Raw genomic sequence first — 19,876 nt, 5'->3', positions numbered from 1 at the left:
CTCATGTGCCTCCAGCAGGCTTTCAGGGGTTAAAGAAAAACGAATTTGCCTTCACCACGCCCTTGGCCTGCATCATTTGGGATCCACAGTTTTTGAATGAAAGGAAATTCAGGAAAAAAAAAATGTTTGGAGGATGCATTAAACCCATAGATTTCTTCTTTTAATCTGGGAATGCAATATCAATATGGAAACCTCACCTGAAGTTTCTTACTTCCCTTCATTGCAGCATTCTGTGGGTTTATTTATTAATTTATTTTGAGATGGAGTCTTGCTCTGTTGCCCAGGCTGGAGTGCAATGGCACGATCTTGGCTCACTGCAACCTCTGTCTCCAAGGTTCAAGAGATTCTCCTGCCTCAGCCTCCCAAGTAGCTGGGATTACAGGCATGTGCCACCATGCCTGGCTAATTATTTTTGTATTTTTAGTAGAGACGGGTTTTCACCATGTTGATCAGGCTGGTCTCAAACTCCTGACCTCAGGTGATCCACCTGCTTTGGCCTCCCAAAGTGCTGGGATTACAGGCGTGAGCCACCACGCCCAGCTAGTTTTAACTACAGTTTCAGAAATAATATAACCAGTGTGTTATATTATTTAAATTATTTAAATGATGAGAAACATCATTTAAAAATTGGTTTGTCTTATGAAGCCACTTAATAAAATAGTCTTTAAAATAAGAAAAATTGGCTGGGTGCGGTGGCTCAAGGCTGTAATTCCAGCACTTTGGGAGGGCGAGGCAGATGGATCGTCTGAGGTCAGGAGTTCAAGACCAGCCTGGCCAACATGGTGAAACCCCATCTCTACTACAAATACAAAAATTAGCCGGGCATGGTGGCTCATGCCTGTAATCCCAGCTACTTGGGAGGCTGAGGCAGGAGAATCGCTTGAACCTGGGAGGCGGAAGTTGCAGTGAGCCGAAATCGCGCCACTGCATTCCAGCCTGGGTGGCAGAGAAAGACTCCATCTAAAAAAAAAAAGAAAGAAAGAAAAGAAAAATTTCCCTCTTTAATGAAAAACAAAAAACTCAAAGACATATTTCTTATTCATATCTCTTTAATACATTCCAAGCACAGCGGCTTATGCCTGTAATCTCAGCAACTTGGGAGGCTGAGGATCACCTGAGCTCAGAAGTTTGAGACCAGCCTGGGGAACATGGTGAGACTTCATCTCTTACAAAACTAAACTATTAGCCAAGCATGTTGGTGTGTGCCTGTAGTCCCAGCTACTCTGGAGGCTGAGGTGGGAGGATCGCTTGGGCCCAGGAGTTGGAGGCTGCAGTGACCTATGATTGCACCACTGCACTCCAGCCTGGGCAACAGAGTGAGACCCCAGGTCTTAAAAAAAAAGAAATCCATGATTTTATCAGTCACATTTTTCTTCTCTGCCACATCACAACAGAAATGAAAATTGTGTGGCATTTTTGGTGGACTGCTCTCTCTATTTCCCACTGATCCTAGGCTGGATTCCTAATGCGTGTGAGCAGGGACTCTGCATTTTACTACCTGTGTGACCTTGGGCAAGTTCTTACACTCTCTGTGTCTCAGTTCCCTCATCTGTAAAATGAGAACAATACTAGTATCCAGGGATACGGGAAAGATAAAAAGAACACGTCAAGCACTTAGAACAGTGGAGAAAGTGCTCAATAGGTGTTAGCTATTATTATTCCACCCATGCAGGGGCTGACTATTTGAGTACCCAAGACAGGCCACGCGGATACCACATCTCAACAATACAAGAGACTGCAAGACCCCACCCTGGCTGGCTCTGCGTCCCTCCTCAGGCAGAGTCATCTGGTACTTTTAACCACCTGCTGGGCCAACAATGAATCCTGAGTTTTAGCCCCCATCTGTCAGCAGAGCTTGCACATACTTGAGGCTGAGGGCTGCCCAAGTCAGAGGGCACACCATGGAACTAGCTCCACCCTGGCAAGAGTGGGGTCGGGAGAGAGAAAATTGATTCAGGGAAGCTTTGGGTATGTGACCCAAAGTCCCAGGCATCCCTGACAGCTGGTCCTGAGAGGTGTAGGCAGGCACACATGAGTGTATGTGCACACACGGACCCTCATACCCCCTTCAGCGCCCCTCAGGCATGTGTCCATGCTCCTCTCCTTCCTCCTCCTCCCTCAACTTACTCCACCTGGCTGAGGTCTTTACACTTGCTCAGCAACCAGCACAGTGACTCCACGTGCTCCTGGCTGAGGCTGCAGCCCGTGAACCTGCTGAACGGAGGTAAAGGGGACAAGCAGGGGATGGGGCGTTTGGCCACTGAGACCACCTCTACCCTGGCTAGTCCAGGGCACAGCCTCTGAGCTCCAGGTGGGTCTCCACTCAAGCTTGGACCCTCTGGAAGTGTCCAGAATCCACTGCTCCCACCCCCACAGTAGATCCCACCTGGACCTGTGTTTCTTCATGCTGGGTGAAACAAGTCCCTCTGCAGGGTTGTTCCAGGGGAATGTTTTGTGGTAGGCAGTCTGCATACTGCTCTGGCCACCCAGGAGGCAGATCTACTGGTCCCCAACATCAACTAGCTGCCTAGGCATTGTTCAAGGGGGCTTACCCACAGCACACGCCTTCCTGCTCCTCGTTGGATCTGAAGTGCAAGGTTGCATGGTGCAGGGACCTGGAGCAGACAGCACCTGGGTCAGACAGCTGCGGCCACAGCCTCAGGATGCCCCCATGGGGCCAGCATCCCTCCTCCAGAAGCCCAGCCTCTAGTTGGGTCCTACTGTCTTCATCCTACCCCCTCATACCCACCAGACTCCAGGCACAACCCTTCAGGACTAGTCCTGGCTGTCCCAGGGGAATGCCCACCTGAGATCCACCTTTTTAACCCGTGGACACAGGCTTAAGGTGTTGGCCAGCAGGAAGGGGCTTTTCGGGGACAGTCCCGTCTGGCTCAGCCTGAAAAGGAAAGGGGGTAGATCCCGGCAAGATGAGTGGACAAGGAACCTGGCTAGGCTGGAGGGTAAGGAAAGGGAGGGTGGGGAGGGCTAGCAGCTCAGCAAGGCAATAGGGAAGCAGGCAGGGGATCAAGAGGCACAAATAGGGCTGAGGGTCAGGCAGATTTGGATTTGAGTCCCAGTTCTGCTTACTGGCTGTGTGACCTTGGATAAGTGACTTCACCTCTGTGAGTTTCAGTTTCCTTATCTGGAAATCAAGACTCGTCATGTATGATTCTCGAGGTATATGATATTTAATTACATCATGCAGGTGCACTGCCAGGCATAGGACCTGTGCTTGCTGTTATTATTACTATTGTTTTTACCTGCAAGCACAGATTTCACAGGCGAGTGCTTGCTCACAGAGAGTGGGAAGCTTCAGGCCCTTCGGACACAGTTCTTAAACCTTAGCACTATTGAGATGTGAGGTCCAATAATTCTTTGTTGTGGGCTGTCCTGTGCCCTATAGGATGTTTAGCAGCATCCCAGATCTCTATTCATTCGATGCCAGTAGCAGCACCCCTCACCCGCAGTCATGACCACCAAAAATATCTCCAGACATTTCCAAATGACTCCCAAGGGCGAAAATCACCCCCAGTTGCAAACCACTGCCTTAGAGAAAGTGAGATAGGTCCACTTTGCCCTCGGAGGCAGCCTCAGCACCTCCATTTGCCTCATCCAGTAATCCCCCTATCAGCTTGTCTGTAAATTCCACTCTCAAGATCCACCCTGAGTCTACCAACTTCTATCCCACTCCAGCAGTGATCAGCCCCCAGCACCCTTCACCCTGCTGCACGTATCTCTTCCCACACTCATTTCCACTCGTATCTCCCAATCCATTCTCTATCCAGCACTCAGACTGAGGTTTTGAAAACCCAAATGAGGACCGGGTGCAGTGGCTCCTGCCTGTAATCTCAGCACTTTGGGAAGCCAAGGCGGGCGGATCACTTGAGGTCGGGAGTTTGAGACCAGCCTGGTCAACATGGTTAAACTCTGTCTCTACTAAAAATACAAAAATTAGCCTGGCATGATGGTGCACGCCTGTAATCCCAGCTACTTGGGAGGCTGAGGCACAAGAATTGCCTGAACCTGGGAGGCAGAGGTTGCAGTGAGCCGAGATTGCGCCATTGCACTCCAGCCTGGGTGACAGAGCGAGACCCTGTCCCCACCCTCCCCCACAAAAAAGAAAACCCAAATTATTCCTCTCCCTTTCATGTTCCCAGGAACAAAAGTCTAAACTCTCCCCATGGGCGCCAGGCCCCATGCAACCCAACCCGAGCCCATCTCTCTCTTCCTCCTCTCCTAGGACTGTCCCTGCCAGTCACTGTGCTCTGGCTGCATGGGTTCCTCGCTGTTCCTGGAGCCCACCAAGCTTAATCATGCCTCAGGGCCTCACACATGCCACTCTGCCTGGAATGCAGTTCTCTTCTCTTCACAAGGCGAGCTCTCTCTCTTCCTTTAGGTCCCAGCTCAGCATCCCTCCTCAGAGATGTTCCCTGACGGCTTCTGCCATCATCTAAATCACCTCTCCAGCCACTCTTCACCACATCCCGAGAAAATTCTCTTATCGCTGGCTAAGTTCATCTTATTTGATTTTACTTTACTTATTTTTCAGCTCCCACTATTGTAAGATGAGCTCCAAGAAGATAAGGACATGGTCAACTTTTTCTGCTCTGTTGTCACACAATGCCTGGCCCACAGTAGGGGCACAAGCACTACCGGTTGAGTACTACAAAGTTTAAACCCTGGCAAGGGGTCAGGCTGGCCACCCCACTCCAAAGGCAGATGAGGAGTCAGGGGTGAAGCTGTGTGATTTAGGCAAAGAGAAGTTCCTCTCTGGTCTGAGGTTTCCAACCTGTTCAATTTTAACCTGCTACCTTTTATGTCCAAAGGAGTCCTTTCTGACTCATTATCTCCAGGCAGGGTGGGACTATTACAGGGTGCCATGGGGTGCTGTGAGCTAGGCTGTACTTGCCCCTGGAATGTTGTCACATCTCTTCCCTCCCTCCCAGATAAAACCCAAGCATAAGTGAGATCCTAGAGGCGATGCGAGCCATCTTAGTCATCCCAGAGAGCCCCAGCCTTTGCGCTGATGTTATGAACATTATGATTTACTTTCCTGTTGTATTTTTTCATCTCAGCTGCAGCTGCTTCCCACCCCCCCGCCCACAGCTAGAAGACTGTTTAAAGTAAATCCTTCTAAAATTCTTTCTTTTTCTTTTTTTCCTTTCTTTTTTTTTCTGAGACGGAGTTTCACTCTTGTCGCCCAAGCTGGAGTGCAATGGCGCGATCTCGGCTCACTGCAACCTCCGCCTCCCAGGTTCAAGCAATTCTCCTGCCTCAGCCTCCCAAGTAGCTGGAATTACAGGCACCCACCACCACGCCAGGCTAATTTTTGTATTTTTAGTAGAGACAGGGTTTCACCACATTGGCCAGGCTGGTCTCAAACTCCTGACCTCAGGTGATCCGCCCGCCTCGGCCTCCCAAAGTGCTGGGATTACAGGTATGAGCCACCACACATGGCCTAAATCCTTTTAAAATTCTAACCAGTCTGAACTGAAATTAGAAAATAGTTTTAATACTTTGGGGGATTCTGCTTAAATTCCCTTTTTGCAGAGTTTGATGGTGACCTTTAAAAAGCAGCTTGTGATATGTACAGGACCTATATCTGTACAGCCCCTTTCTACGAGTGGGTGACCCTCCCGTGGGTGGGGAGAAGTAGGACAGCTCATTTGTCACAGATCTTCCATTTCTTAACGTGATTTTAGAATAACTTATTTGAGTCCCAACTCTGGGGGAATGGGCGGGGAATATTAATCCCATTTGTCAGATGAGGAAACTGAGACGCAGAGGAGGCAAACGACGCCCCCTGAGGTTGACAAAGTATTAGGGTGGAGCTGGAAGCAGATGGGAGTCCCCAGTTGTGCCAGGTAAAATGATAAAACAACCTAAGGAAAGAATGGAGTAGGGTAGAGGGGGTTGGAGGGGGTAAAGGGGGGGGGTGTTGAGGGGTTAGAGGGCAGGTACAGCTTTGCCATGGAGGAGCCTTAGGAACACGAGCACAAGGAACCGGGAAATAGGAAAAACTCTTGTCTTACTGCAGCAGGCTCAGCTGAGGGAGTTGAGGTAGGCAGTCCAGCAGAGTCTCCAGGCTCTGGTCACTGAGGAACTCGCAGGACAATCTGTGAAACAAAGCAGGTGGATGAGGTGGGGGAAACCTTCCAGGAAAGCAGGGAGTAAGGCCTCATAGCCAGAGCCTTCTGGAGATGGGAACTAACCAGGGTCACCTGAAACGTTCCCTCCCAGCACTGGGTCTGTGGGTTGTCCATGGGGCTGGAAGAAGAGGAAGGTCTTGAAAGTTTGGAAAATACGGGGTTAAGCCAAATTAAATGGTTTTGTTTGCTGCAGCGCTTCTCTGAGGCTGCGATAGACTGCTGTGCATTATGAATTTCCAAGGAGCTACAGCAGACTTTTCCCCAAACTAAATGGACTAGCAGAATTAATTTTTAAGGGCCATGAAGGTTAGTGTTCTGCAAAACATGTTTGTTAAGAAAAGAATGCGGCTGGGCACGGTGGCTCATGCCTGTAATCCCAGCACTTTGGGAGGCTGAGGTGGGTGGATCACCTGAGGTCAGGAGTTTGGGACCAGCCTGGGCAACATGGTGAAATTCCACCTCTACTAAAACAAACAAACAAAAAAAATTAGCCAGGCGTGGTGGTGCGCACCTGTAGTCATAGCTACTAAGGAGGCTGAGGCATGGGAATCGCTTGAACCTGGGAGGCAGAGGTTGCAGTGAGCCAAGATCGTACCATTGCACTCCAGCCTGGGTGACAGAGCGAGTCTCTAGCTCAAAAAAATAAAAAGAAAAGAAAAGAAAAGAAAAGAAAACAGTGCTGCTTTAACCCAGAGGAGTGGATATGACAGTGGAAATTCAGCATACAACAGGTCAGAGAAGGAGACAGGGACTGGCTCAGGTCTCTAGTTGCTCATTAACAGCAGACCAACCAGTTCATCATTGTCCAGATAATTCGTCAGAACCCTGTGCATTTAGGAGAAACTCCAAATACCTGCCTTGCTGTCTCTGCTCTACATGGAGGACCAAGACACTCAAGACTCTGAGTGCCCTGGGGTTTACATACAGCCCCTTCCTGGGGGGCCTGGAACCACTTCCCGACCCCCACAGACCTCTACTATGTTCTCCTTCTGCCTTCTCCACCTTCTCCTTCCTCTCTTTCTGTTCCTTCGTCCTCTGCAGGCTGCCCTCTCCCCTCTCCAGGGCCTCCAAGAGCCTGGCCCATCTCTGCTGCTTTCTCCTCTGGCTGTTTGGAGGGGAGGCATGGAGTGCAGGGACCCTACATCAACTGGCTCAGTGAGCTGGGGGGCAGGGTAGGGCGGGAGGAGCAGTCTGTGGTCCTGGGGCTGGAAGTCTCATGTTGGAGCCTCTGCCAGGCTGGAGGCCCAACTCTACCCTTTCTGCCCCAGGGACTGGGCATGGGCCCCTGAGGCACAGTCAGGACTGAGGCCTTTATTGAGGGCGGTCTTTCCAGAAACACATCCCGTATAGCGTCCCACCAGACCCCAAATACACTATGGGCTCTGGTTGGCAAAGGAGGTGATTACACCCTCCTTTTTTTTTTTTTTTTTTAAAGCAATGAAATCTTTACTCTTTACCACATCCCTCATGGTATGCCCATATGTACACAGGCAAAGTAGACCTGCAGTGCTTGAATTCAGGGAGGCGGGATGGAGCCCCACAATCTATCTTCCCTGGCTGCCCCGGTGGAACCCCAGGACACAGTTGGTTAATCACTGGACTTTAGCATTGAGTACCTTGATGACTATTTATAACAATAATCCTGCAAGTGATCACAGTACTCTACAGTTGGCAAAGTGCTTTCATATTCACTATTGCACTTTCTCCAACCACAGTGACGGAGGGGGACCTGAAACTCCCACCTGTGCTCAGACCGCCCAGCACTGCCAGTGGGCTTTATTTATTTATTTATTGGAGACGGAGTCTTGCTCTGTTGCCCAGGCTGGAGGACAGTGGCGCGATCTTTGCTCACCACAATCTCTGCCTTCTGGGTTCAAGCGAGTCTCCTGCCTGTCTCCCGAGTAGCTGGGATTACAAGTGTGCACCACCATGACTGGCTAATTTTTGTATTTTTAGTAGAGACGTGGTTTCACTATGTTGGCCAGGCTAGTCTTGAACTCCTGACCTCATGATCCACCCACCTCGGCCTCCCAAAGTGCTGGGATTATAGGTGTGAGCCACTGTGCCAGGCCGCCAGTTGGCTTTTTATATTAAGCTTCTTCTGCAGATGATTTGCCTTGGCCAGCAGAGCCTGCATCCCAGTTTCCTTGTGTTCCCAGGATCTGGCCCAGTGCATGGTATACAATAGGTACTTAACAGTCAAATCATGTAAGAGTGCTTTTTGTAGCACTGACTGTAGTGCTACACAAAACAAAACACAACACCTAGAAGCAGTTTGGATTTCAATCTAGACCAAGCTTGTCCAAGCCACAGGGCCTGCTGCATGCAGCCCAGGATGGCTTTGAATACGGCTTAACAAAAATTCGTAAACTTTCTTAAAACACTATGAGATTTTTTTTTGGAGTTTTGGTTTTTTTTAAATTTTTTTAAGCACATCAGCTATCGCTAGTGTTAGTGTATTTTATGTGTGGCCAAAGACAATTCTTTTTCTTCTTCCAATGTGGCCCAGGGAAGCCAAAAGATTGGACACCCCTGATCTAGACTCTAGAAGGGTGTGGTGGAGTAACTTGCAGCTCGTCCCGTACCGTGGCAATTTAGTATTAAAAGGCATCAGTATACACTCTGTGAAAACAGACAGTCAGGGACCACTGACCATTGGATGACTTTAAGGAATTACCATTAATAGGGTAGGTCTGGGCCGGGTGCAGTGGCTCACGCCTATAATCCCAACACTTTGGGAGGCTGAGGAAGGTGGATCACTTGAGGTCAGGAGTTCGAGACCAGCCTGGCCAACATGATGAAACCCTGCCTCTACTAAAAATACAAAAATTAGCCAGGCGTGATGGCAGGCGCCTGTAATCTCAGCTACTCAGGAGGCTGAGGGAGGAGAATCGCTTGAACCCAGGAGGCAGAGGTGGCAGCAAGCCGAGATCACGCCATTGCACTCCAGCCTGGGCAACAAGAGCAAAACTCTGTCTCAGAAAAAAAAAAAAAAATAGTGTAGATCTGATAATGGTTTTGTGGTTATGTGTTTGAACCTGGAGGACATGGGAAGGCCACACTCCAAGGGGTCAAACCGGATTATCTGGTTGGAAGGGCTGGAAGGGCATTTGAGATGGGGGCTGGAAAGCAAGAAAAAAGACTGAAGCAAAATGGAAAACACAGATGCTATGAAAACACAGTGCATAAAACTAGAATGCAGCTAGATTATGACTGCAAACAGGTAGAAACTGAATATGCAAATAGGCAAGGAGTAGAAGGTCCTGTGGACACATGACAACATGGATTTGATGAGAGAAGAGGTTGTTTAGGTGAGGCAGGTTTTGTCTTGGATTTCTTTATTTTAAGGTAATTACTATAATAGAATCACCACAATGACAATAAAAGGAAAGGCTGAACATCCACTGTGCAGACGAGGAACCTGAGGCCCGGGGAGTTAAAGCCCTTTTGAGCCAAGAGTCCTGATTCCAGGTCCAGTCTCTGGTCACAGACCGAGGTGTTCTGGGGTGAGTGAGGTGGTAACCCCATGGAGAGAGGGGGTGCCTTGAGGAAGGGCTTTCAGAAGTGCTATGCCCCAGCCATGGAAGCAGGTCCAAGTGGGTGCCCGGATGAGGCTCCAGGGGTGGGTTTGGAGGTGGACAGGGCTCCCAGGTGCCCTGAGTTGAGTGGATGGTGCAGGTGAAGGCTTCCCCAGCCCAGCACAGCATCTCCCAGTGGGAGACATGTGCTGCCTAAGGCTGGGAGCTGCCGAGAGACAGCCAAGTTTCTACCAAAGGCCAGGGGACTCTCACGGGGCAGGGCTGGTGGGAAGAAACCGAGAAAGACTCAGCTGGCTTCTAACCAGGAAGCCCCCTCCCAGGTCACTGGGCAGATCCCCACATGGTGCCCTCTGGAGCTGTGTCCTCGTTACTTACTGGAGTTCCAGGGGTCCCGGGCAGTCCTTCAGAGTGGCACAGAGGCGGGTGAGGCTTGGGGGCTCCAGAGGACACTCACTGAGGCTGCAAAGGGGCAATGGGCAGGGCAGGGAATCAGAGAAAGCCCAGGGTCCCTGGCTAGCCCCAGGGGTTCTATCCTTCTCCCAGCATCCCTCACTCTAAGTGGGAGGCCACAGGCCCCTTCCCCTGTGGGGCACTCGCTCCCCTCCCGAGTCTCCCCTGCAGCCCCCATTCCTCCTGCCTTGACAGTGACAGTGCAAGACCCTGAGTTCCCATCTGCCCTTGTCAGTGACTCTCCTAGTCCTCCCCACCACCCCCACCAGAGCCCAGGCCACCATCCTCACTCACCTTGACCATTTAACACCCTCTGGGCTTCCACTCTTGCCTCCCTGCAATCCCTCTCCACCCGGCAAGTGTCTCACATTTTAACACTGTAAATCTGACCAGGCCTCTCCCTGTTACCCTCTGTGGCTCCCCATTGCCCTGGGGCTAAAAGTGAAATTGAAATGTCCTTCCCAGGGCCTCACTTGCCTCCACTTTCCTGGAGGCCTAGAGAGAGGTGGGACCAAGTCAGGGTCTCACAGCCTCTCATGGCAGAGCTTGCAGATGGGGAGTGCATTTGTGGGGAGAGAGGCCAACCCCTTTCTTTCTGGAAAGTGGGTGTCCCCCAGAGCAGATGGAGACCCCAGGCAGGGAGTGGCTGAGCTGCTCTGTTTGCTTCACAGAAATGTGGAATATTCTCTCCAAGGAGAATGCGGGGCATGGGCCAGCTGAGCTGCCCCTCAGGGGCCAGAACCCCCCAACTCCCAGCACCCCTCACACCCATGCCTCTTTCTTTTCCTCTTCTCTTAAACTTCCTCTCTTCCCTCCATCCCAATCCCCAGCCTTAGCCCCCTGCTAGCTCTGCCCCCTCTGACGCCTCATCCCTATTGTGGTTACCCACAAACAAGAAGGGCTGGGACAGTACCAGAGGCTCCTGGGGATGCAGCGCTGACGGAACCCTAAGAACTCGGCTCCAGCTGGGAAGTCTGGCAAAGATCCAGTGGCCCATATATCCCTAGGAGGGGGATCATTTAGAAAGGAAAGTTCAGATCACCCCCTTGGACTCCCAGCCCAGCCCATATACCCCTAGGAGGGGGATCGTTTATAAAGGAAAGTTCAGATCACCCACATTGGACTCCCAGACTTGGAAAGTCGGGGCTGGAAGGCATCTCAGAGACAATGCAGTCACTAGATCCTAGCTCAGTCCCTCATTGTTCAGATGGGGAAACTGAGGCTCGGGGAAGGGAAGCCCGAGTTAGAAAAGCCAGCAGCTTGTTCCTGTCCAGGTGAGCAGGCAGGAGGATCCAAGACAGAGCCTCTCTGACCACTGCTTGGCATCACATGACTTCTGCCTCCCTGTATGTCAGTTCTTTGGGCTTCAAGAACCCGGAGGTTCCCCAGAAACAGAGATCCTATCCTGGGAAGCAAGACCACCCAGGCTTGAGCCACCCCTGACTCCTGACAGCCCATCTGTATGGCAGTGCCTTTTCTTGACACGCTAGCTGTGATTCTCTCTGCCTAGCCAGCTGCACACGGGCCCACCCTGTCCGCTGCCACCGCTCCCAAGTGAGGCCAAGAGGCCTGGTCCCACTAGAGGGCAGCCGGGAACATCATGAAGAGCTAAACTAGTATTGGTTGTTTACTGCGAAGACATGGAAAATTTTTTTTTCAGAGCAAAAACGGCCACTGCCTTCAGAGCGTGAGAGGGCAGTGACATGTATGAAGGGGTGGGTCTACAAAATTCCCCGAAAGGCAGAAGCACAAATGTTCTCCTGTCTCCTCCCACACAGCAGCAATCTGCGGGCACCTGCCCTGCTCTGGTACCTCTCCCAACCATATCCCTCCCTTCCTCCCATCTGCATTGCCTCCTTCCAAGGGGAAAAGAGGGCAGTTGATTACTGACAATTTACAGGGCGGCGGTGGGGGGGCAGTGGTTACTGAAGTGATGATTAAACCTAGTGTGCTGGACTTGGGTGGTTTAACTGAGGGCTGAGTGGTCAGCATGGGTCTGGGGGTGGGGGGACCTGCAACAGACAGGGACCAGAGCGGGAGGGGACTCCCCCACCCCGAGCATTCCCTCCTCACCTGCCTGTCTTGTTCCCTCTCAGGAGGATGTGTTGGCTTTCAAAGCTGGAAGCAGAGAGGAAGCAGCAGTTTGAAAATGGGCAAAGACCAACTTCCCTGGCAGTGGAAAGAACCCAGACTGGTCAGGGCAAGGAGGGCCTGGGGTGGCCTGCTTTCTCAGCAAACAAGGAATAGATTAAGCAACAATTACACGTATCAAGGCACATGCAAAACACACCACCAACATTTCTCATTTGATTCTCACAATAAACAATGAGGTAAGAAATTCTTTTTTGTTGTTGTTTCGAAGAAAGGGTCTTGCTCTGTCGCCCAGCCTGGTGTGCAGTGGTGCAGTCATGGCTCACTGCAGCCTCAACCTTCCCCGGGCTCAACTGATCCTACTGCCTCAGCCTCCCAAGTAGCTGAGACTACAGGCACGCCCCACCATGACTGTCTAATTTTTGTATTTTTTGTAGAGATGGGGTTTTGCCATGTTGAGCAGGCTGGTCTCAAACTCCATGGCTCAAACGATCCTCCTGTCTTAGCCTCCCAAAGTGCTGGAATTACAGATGTGAACCATAGTGCCTGACATTTTTTTTTCTTTGAGACAGAGTCTCACTCTGTTGCCCAGGCTGGAGTGCAATGGTGTGATCACAAGTCACTACAGGCTCTATCTCCTGGGCCTAAGCAATCCTCCCACCTCAGCCTCCAAAGTAGGTGCATGCCATCATGCCTTGGCTAATTTTTAAAGTTTCTGTAGAGATGGGGGAGGGTCTCACTATGTTGTCCAGGCTGGTCTCAAACTCCTAGGCTCAGGTGATCCTCCTGCCTTGGCCTCCCAAAATGCTGGGATTACAGGCCTGAGCCAGGCCAGTAATTATTATTCTTATCTCCATTTTACAGATGAGGAAACTGAGGCCTGGAGAGGCTCTGAGACCTGCTCTGAGCTCGCAGCAGGTAAGTAACTGAGCCTGGTCCATCTGCTGTGGCACCTCCCATTCTTCGGGGTCCTTAGGGAAGGGGAAGGGAGGCAGACCTCCCCTGAAAACCACGGATGCGGTGCCCTGAGTGCTTGGGGTGGCTTGGCTGGCTGGTGCCTCCCCTTCTATATTCTCATCAGCTCCCACAATTAAGATGGGTCCCTGAGTCCCCAGTGGCAACTAGGAAGCTCCCAGTTTTCTTTTCTTTTCTTTTCTTTTTTTTTTTTTGAGATGGAGTCTCGTTCTGTCGCCCAGGCTGGAGTGCAGTGGCACGATCTCAGCTCACTGCAACCTTCACCTCCTGGGTTCAAGTGATTCTCCTGACTCCTGAGCGGCTGGCACTACAAGGGCCCACCACCACGCCCAGCTAATTTTTTTTTTTTTTGGTATTTTTAGTAGGGACAGGGTTTCACCATGTTGGCCAGGCTGTTCTCAAACTCCTGATGTCACGTGATCTGCCCACCTTGGCCTCCCAAAATGCTGGGATTACAGGCATGAGCCACGGCGCCTGGCCTCCAGTTTTCTTAAAAGTCTCTGCAGCATACCAACATGGCACATGTATACATATGTAACAAACCTGCATGTTGTGCACATGTACCCTAGAACTTAAAGTATAATAATTTTAAAAAATCCTAAAAAAAAAAATCTCTAAGGACTATCCAAAGAATGGGTGAGGCAGAGTCAATGAACTCTCTAATGGTGAGTTTGGAGAAATTTGAGCATCTGTGAGGCCATACTTATTCATTCATTTGATCATTCATTCATTCAGTGGACGCCCATCACATGCTCTTTGGATCTGGTACTGCCCAAGGTGCTGAGGATGATAGGTTGGCATGAACTTGGTGGACGAGGGGTCCACGTGGGAGCAGATGGCCTGTGGGATGGGGGGCAGGGGCAGGGCTGGGGTCGGAGAGGCACGCTCACCTGATGTCCAAGTGGAAAAGCCACTGCAGAGTGGAGAAGCACCGAGCCAAACCCAACACGGCATCCAAGGACAAACCGTTCTCACTGAGGCTGGAGATCACAGGGGTGGCACAATGGAGGTCACTCAGGACCCAAACACATCCTCTTTGTGGTCAGGGCACAGGGCAGGGGAGGGCTCCCTGGTTCCAGATGAAGGAACCCACTGAACCCAAGATGGTCAGAGAGCGCCCCTTGCAAGTCCTCATGGTGGAGATGGGGAAACAGAATCCCAGAGAGAATCAAGGTCTAGCCCAAGGTTATGAGACATGTTGGTGACAGAGCTGAGATGGGAACCCAGTGGGTCCCTCAGTCTGTGATGGATCTGAGGAGTGCTTTCTGGCTGGAGCTGGGCCTCCTTTTCTCCACCTGATAAGGGAGAGGTGGTGCCCAGGACAAAATGAAAATGCAGGGTCTCTTGTGCAGAAAGCAGGAACAAAGCGTCTCCTTTCTTTCAGGGTCTCCTGTCAACTTGTCATTGTTTTCTATTTACTATTTAATGCTGCACTTGCCTCCCACGGGGACACTGGTAGGGTGAGTGTGGACCCTCACAGCACCAGGTCACGAGTCCACACTAATAAGAAGGTCACATGAGGACATGCTAAAACCTCCAGTGTTCACGTAATTTGCCTGCAATGGTTAGACCTTCCTTCCTTCCCAGGTGCAGGCCCTGAACAGGAACCAAGGAAACTCCCTTCCTTCCCAGCATTGCACAAAAACAGGGTGTGAGCACGGGGTCCTTAGGGCCCAGCACTCATTCCAGAGATTGTAGTCACCAACAGAGGCCACGCCTGCAATTTATGTATTTACTGACTGGGAACCAGGACTCAGAGAGGGGAGGTAACTTGCCCAGAGTCACACAGCAAAGCGTGTTCACAGAGACAGCCTGGAATATAGGACCTGTGACCTCTCCCCCGGGCTCCTCTGGCTTTGGCCCAGAAGAGCTTGGGAGGAGGGGGCGCTTTGTGAGCCAAAAGCACCGAGGGCATTTAGGGATCAAGAACTCTGGTCCATTGCAGGCAAACTTTGGGGATTCCTCCCACACACTCTCTGCCAGGTACTCAGGGATCCTTGGCAGCCCTGGGCAACCTGCTTGAGTGTCCCGTCTGGTACAAACCCTCCCTGCCTACCCTGACCATATCCCAGCTAACAGCCCCAGCCCCCCGGCACCCCAGGGCCAGAATAACAGCTGCCAGCCGTTAGTCATACTTCGCACCCACACCTGCCCTCCCCAGGGTGGCCTCAGAAAGCCTGTTCAGAGCTGCGGAGACAGGTTCCAGAAGTGAAACCTTGAATCAGAAGTGGGATTATTGAGTCACAGACTCTCTGAGTAAGAATCATCTATTAGCTAGCCTTTACCGAGCACTTACATTGTATTAGGGGCAATTTTCATGCATTTTCTGATTTAATCTTTACAATAACCCCAGGAAGGAGGGGGATGGGACAGAGAATGCTCCCCCTAGCCCCCCTCCCCCGCTCAAGCCTCAGAGGCTCTGCCTAGCGGGCTACTCACTTCAAGGACTGCAGAGCTCCCAGCCCTGGGAGCAGCTGAGCCAGACGGGCTGCACCTTCATCCCCGAGAGCATTGCCTGAGAAGCTGGGGGTGGGGAGAAGGGAGGGGAGAACATTAGCAGGTGGGGAGTGGGTTGCTGGCAGCATGGTCCCTGCATTCCAGTTACTCAGCTTCCTGAAACTGGACACAGCCCCGGGCTGCCAGGCCAGATCTCAGCAGATCTGGCTTGGGCAGCTGGGGTCTCCCCCAGGTTCTTATTCTGAGGTTCATGGACCTCTGGGGGATCAGGGGTGAGCCTGTGAGTGTTTCAGACATGGGGGATCTGTATTTTGGGAGGAAGAGTCACAACTTTCACCAGATTCTCCAAGGGATTTCTGACTTCAGCAGGGAAAGAACAGTTGATCTAAATCTTAAAAACCGAACCCAAACACCAACACTAACTCACTGTAATTGGCCCCACCCACCTTCCAACGCACAAACCACTCACTCGAGGTGGAGGTGACCGAGGTGGCAGCTTCCTCCCAGAGCCTCGCAGAGCTGCTCTAGGTGCTTTGCTTGGAGGCCACAATGTGTCAGCCTGCCCAGGGGCAAAACCACAGCACTGCATGCCCCGCTGAACAGAGGCGGAAAGGAGCCGCTTTCCCACTCCCCAGACACAGAGGCAGAGAATGAGGCTTGCAGGAGAGGAGGGACTGGGATGCATCTGGCACCCAGACAGACAGACAGAGAGGGACCAACACACACCACACCCATAAGATGTCACATATAGGCAGAGGGTGGGCAGAGACACAGATGGAAGGAAACCAAGACACAGAGAGACTCAGAGAGAGAGAGCAGATCAGAGGAAGACAGATAAGACTGAAACAACAGATAAATAACTGATAAAATAGAAATACACGATGAGAGAGGGAAGAAATGAGAGAAAGAGGCAGACGGACAGGAGGAGATTGGGACAGACAAAGACCAAGAGAGAAGTGGGGAACGGTGCTGATGGGAGCCCCCAGGCCCAGGCACCAGGATCATGACAGAAAGAGCCCAGTGCTCCCCTTCACCTCTTTTCAGAGTCCCTACAACCCCTCAGCTGCTGGGGGTCAGGGAGTGAAGGGGAGTGGAGTCTCCTGGGCTTGGGAAGGTGGTTGAGGGGGCTGCCTTGTGAGCCCTGTCCGGGGTGGGCTGGGCAGGGGAGGTAGGAGGTAGGGAAGCCAGGCCATGACCCCTGGACACAGCAGGTCAGGTGTCCTTCAGGGAGCACGTGGGGCCTGGGCACAGGTTTGGGAGCAGGCTCTGAGCAGGGGAAGGGAGGGGGCTGGAATCACACACAGGGCTGGAGGCCATCACTGTACCTCATCCTTCGGGAGCTCAGAGGCAGCTCAGAGGGCATCTGGAGCATGAGGCTGTCAAGAAATGCAGCCCTGGAGGGACATCACCAAGGCCAGGCTGAGCAAAGGCCATGTCTGCCATCTCCAGAATCCATCCTCAGCCTGGCCTTCCACCATCGAGCCCTATACTCCACCTAGAGTCAATCAGACCTTGGTGCCAATTTGGCATCTCCACTTCCTGGTTGTGTGACCCTGGACAAATCACAGCCTCTCAGTGGGAGATTGTATGTGAACTGCCTTAGTTTGGTGCTTGGTGCATACATGGCAAGTGCTCAATTAACCTTGACTGCTATTAACATTAATCTCATCCTCCTCCTCATCTGTACTTCAGAGATGTAAGCCCCAGCTCGAATCGAGCCTTCAGTAGTTCAGACTCTACAGAAGAGATTGTGGGTGGGCTCCGGGAGCAAAGAACTGAGTCTCTACCCATGCGCTGGGCTGGGGCAACCAGGACTCTAACGGGTCCTTTTGCGAAAGGGATCCAGAAGTTCCGACCGAGACCAGAGCTACAGGCCAGGCAATCCCCTGGGTTTAGGCTGGAGGGCTCTAGTCTCCCGGCGTCCCCCTCTGGCTACCCAACTCCTGCCCTGGCATGCTGTCTATATCCTACACATCGGGGCTCCTTTCAGGCACCATGAGAGGCGGAGGTGGTCTGGCTTTGGACCCTCCCCCTTTGGGGCTGCATCCTTTGCCAAGCCTGCTCACTTCCCGCTCTTCTGTGAATTTGTCCAGGTCACCCTGGCAGTCGACTGACTGGCATTGCTGTGCCAGCTGTGGAGAGCAGAGAGGGAAATGTCCCTGACTGAGCATGGAGTTGGGGTGAAATCAGGCCCTACCTCTCCTGGGGCCCCTCCTGCTCCTCTGGCCCCTGGGCAAACATGAAGACCACAGTTTTGTGCTGCAGGCTGTGAAGAGAAAAGAGGGGTGAGGAAGCGAGAGATTATTGGCTCCCTGTTAACTATTTCTTTTTGAGACAGGGTCTCAGTCTGTTGCCCAAGCTGGTGTGCAGTGGTGCAATCATGGCTAACTGAAGCCTCCACCTCCTGGGCTCAAGCAATCCTCCCACTTCAGCCTCCTGAGTAGCTGGGATTACAGGCTTGTGCCATCATGCCCAGCTAGTTAAAAAAAAAAAAAAGTATGTAGAGACAGAGTCTATGTTGTCTACTCTGGTCTCGAACTTCTGGGCTCAGGTGATCCTCCCACCTTGGCTTCCCAAAGTGCTGGGATGATAGGTGTGAGCCACCGTGCCCGGCCTGTCACTTTTTACCTCTGGCGGGGAGGACTTCTCAAGTGCCATCCCCCTGCCTCCAGCTGCAGCCACTTCCTCTGACTCCCCTCTGACTTCCTCTGAGCTTTGGGAGGGCTGAAATCTTTCTACCACAGATATTTCACAAATGTATCTATTACCTAAGTAAGCCCATTTCCTGGCAAGTCTTAAAAGAAAACAAATTCTGTGTTCTCTCTTTTGGCCCCAGACTGAAACCCGTCTGTCTGCTAGTCAGTGTTCTGTCTCTGCTCAAAGTATGTGTGGATTACCCCTGGTAACCTTTGGAGTTGGTCCTTCAAACCTTCCATTTTCTAGTACAATAATTTTTGTCTTACAAACATGGGATTAAATTATAAATTCTCTTTTTAAACATTAGTTTTTTAAGGGGTAGAAGCAAGGATGACAAATAATTATTAATACTTGATCATTATTGATGGGAACAGATTATATATACCATGCTCTCTCTCTCTTTTTTTTTAATTTGAGACGGAGTCTTGCTCTGTCTCCCAGGCCGGAGTGCCGTGGCGTGATCTCGGCTCACTGCAACCTCCGCCTCCCAGGTTCCAGAGATTCTCCTGCCTCAGACTCCTGAGTAGCTGGAATTACAGGTGCACACCACCACGCCCGGCTAGTTTTTGTATTTTTGGTAGAGACGGGGTTTCACCCTGTTGGCCAGGCTGGTCTTGAACTCCTGACCTCAGGTGATCCACCTGCCTCAGCCTCTCAAAGTGCTGGGATTACAGCATGAGCCACAGCACCTGGCCCAGATTATACCATTCTTTCTGCCATTGCATATCTTGAAAAGCTTTATTAAATCTTTTGTAATCTTTTAAGATAATGAGTTAAAATTTTTATGTTTGGCCTGGTGCAGTGGTTCATACCTATAATCCTTGCTCTTTGGGAGGCCAGGGCAGGAGGATCATGTGAGCTCGGGAGTTTGAGAACAGCCTGGTCAACATAGCAAGACCCTCTCTCTACTAAAAATAAAAAAAATTGCCAGGCATAGTGACTCATGACTGTAATCCCAGCACTTTGGGAGACTGAGAGAGATGGATTGCTGAGCCCAGGATTTGGAGGTTACAGTGAGCTATGATTGTGTCACTGCACTCCAGCCTTGGTACAGAGCAAGATCCTGTCTCTAAAGACATTTCTTTACGTTTACTTAATAACTCCCCGTCACCCCTCCATATTGAAACTGCATCTATATTATCACTTTTTTTTCCATGGTTCCACTGAGTTCTCTCTGGAAGTAACTTAGTCTAACTAATATCCCTCGGTTAAACATTCCAGTTATTTTCTTTTTTTTTTCCTTTTATAACTAATACTGAGGTGAACATCCCTACAGCTAAATGTGTTTGCACAATCATGATAATTTATTTAGTATAAGTTCCTGGAAGTGAACAGGGCATCGCTTGGAATGCACTAGGGACCCTTTATTGAGTCATCATATACAGTGAACCAAAGTCCCCTAATCTATGTTTTGAGTGAATCGGTTTCCCTCTCCTCCCTTGAGGGGTGTTTAAAGCAGGGACCACCCTACTGGGTTGAGAATGAGGCTTTCCTCCGAGTGGGAACTGAGTTGACATT

At 51.1% G+C, this 19,876-nt stretch overlaps 1 protein-coding gene across 12 annotated transcripts in view; it reads right to left on the bottom strand.

The window, feature by feature from the left end:
- NLRC5 (NLR family CARD domain containing 5) overlaps window positions 1-19,876 on the bottom strand; it is a 96,033-nt gene that overhangs the window by 27,087 nt on the left and 49,070 nt on the right. For 4 of the 12 annotated variants that reach the window (XM_058441006.1, XM_058441009.1, XM_058441012.1 and 1 more), the window contains exons 16-27: window positions 17,859-17,927; window positions 16,987-17,055; window positions 16,131-16,220; window positions 15,644-15,727; window positions 14,095-14,184; window positions 12,212-12,307; window positions 11,052-11,141; window positions 10,064-10,147; window positions 6,033-6,116; window positions 2,807-2,896; window positions 2,553-2,615; window positions 2,128-2,214 (exon numbers count right to left, since the gene is read on the bottom strand). In XM_058441006.1, coding sequence (XP_058296989.1) covers window positions 2,128-2,214; window positions 2,553-2,615; window positions 2,807-2,896; window positions 6,033-6,116; window positions 10,064-10,147; window positions 11,052-11,141; window positions 12,212-12,307; window positions 14,095-14,184; window positions 15,644-15,727; window positions 16,131-16,220; window positions 16,987-17,055; window positions 17,859-17,927 — 996 coding nt within the window. Of the gene's footprint in view, window positions 1-2,127; window positions 2,215-2,552; window positions 2,616-2,806; window positions 2,897-6,032; window positions 6,117-9,470; window positions 9,950-10,063; window positions 10,148-11,051; window positions 11,142-12,211; window positions 12,308-14,094; window positions 14,185-15,643; window positions 15,728-16,130; window positions 16,221-16,986; window positions 17,056-17,858; window positions 17,928-19,876 lie in introns of those variants that run through there. The other 8 variants (XM_032157406.2, XM_058441013.1, XM_032157409.2 and 5 more) reach the window with 6 other exon arrangements.

The sequence above is a fragment of the Hylobates moloch genome, unplaced genomic scaffold (assembly GCF_009828535.3).
Source record: "Hylobates moloch isolate HMO894 unplaced genomic scaffold, HMol_V3 SCAFFOLD_6, whole genome shotgun sequence".
Taxonomy (NCBI): Eukaryota; Metazoa; Chordata; class Mammalia; order Primates; family Hylobatidae; genus Hylobates; species Hylobates moloch.
This window is presented reverse-complemented; position numbering and strand designations above follow the sequence as displayed.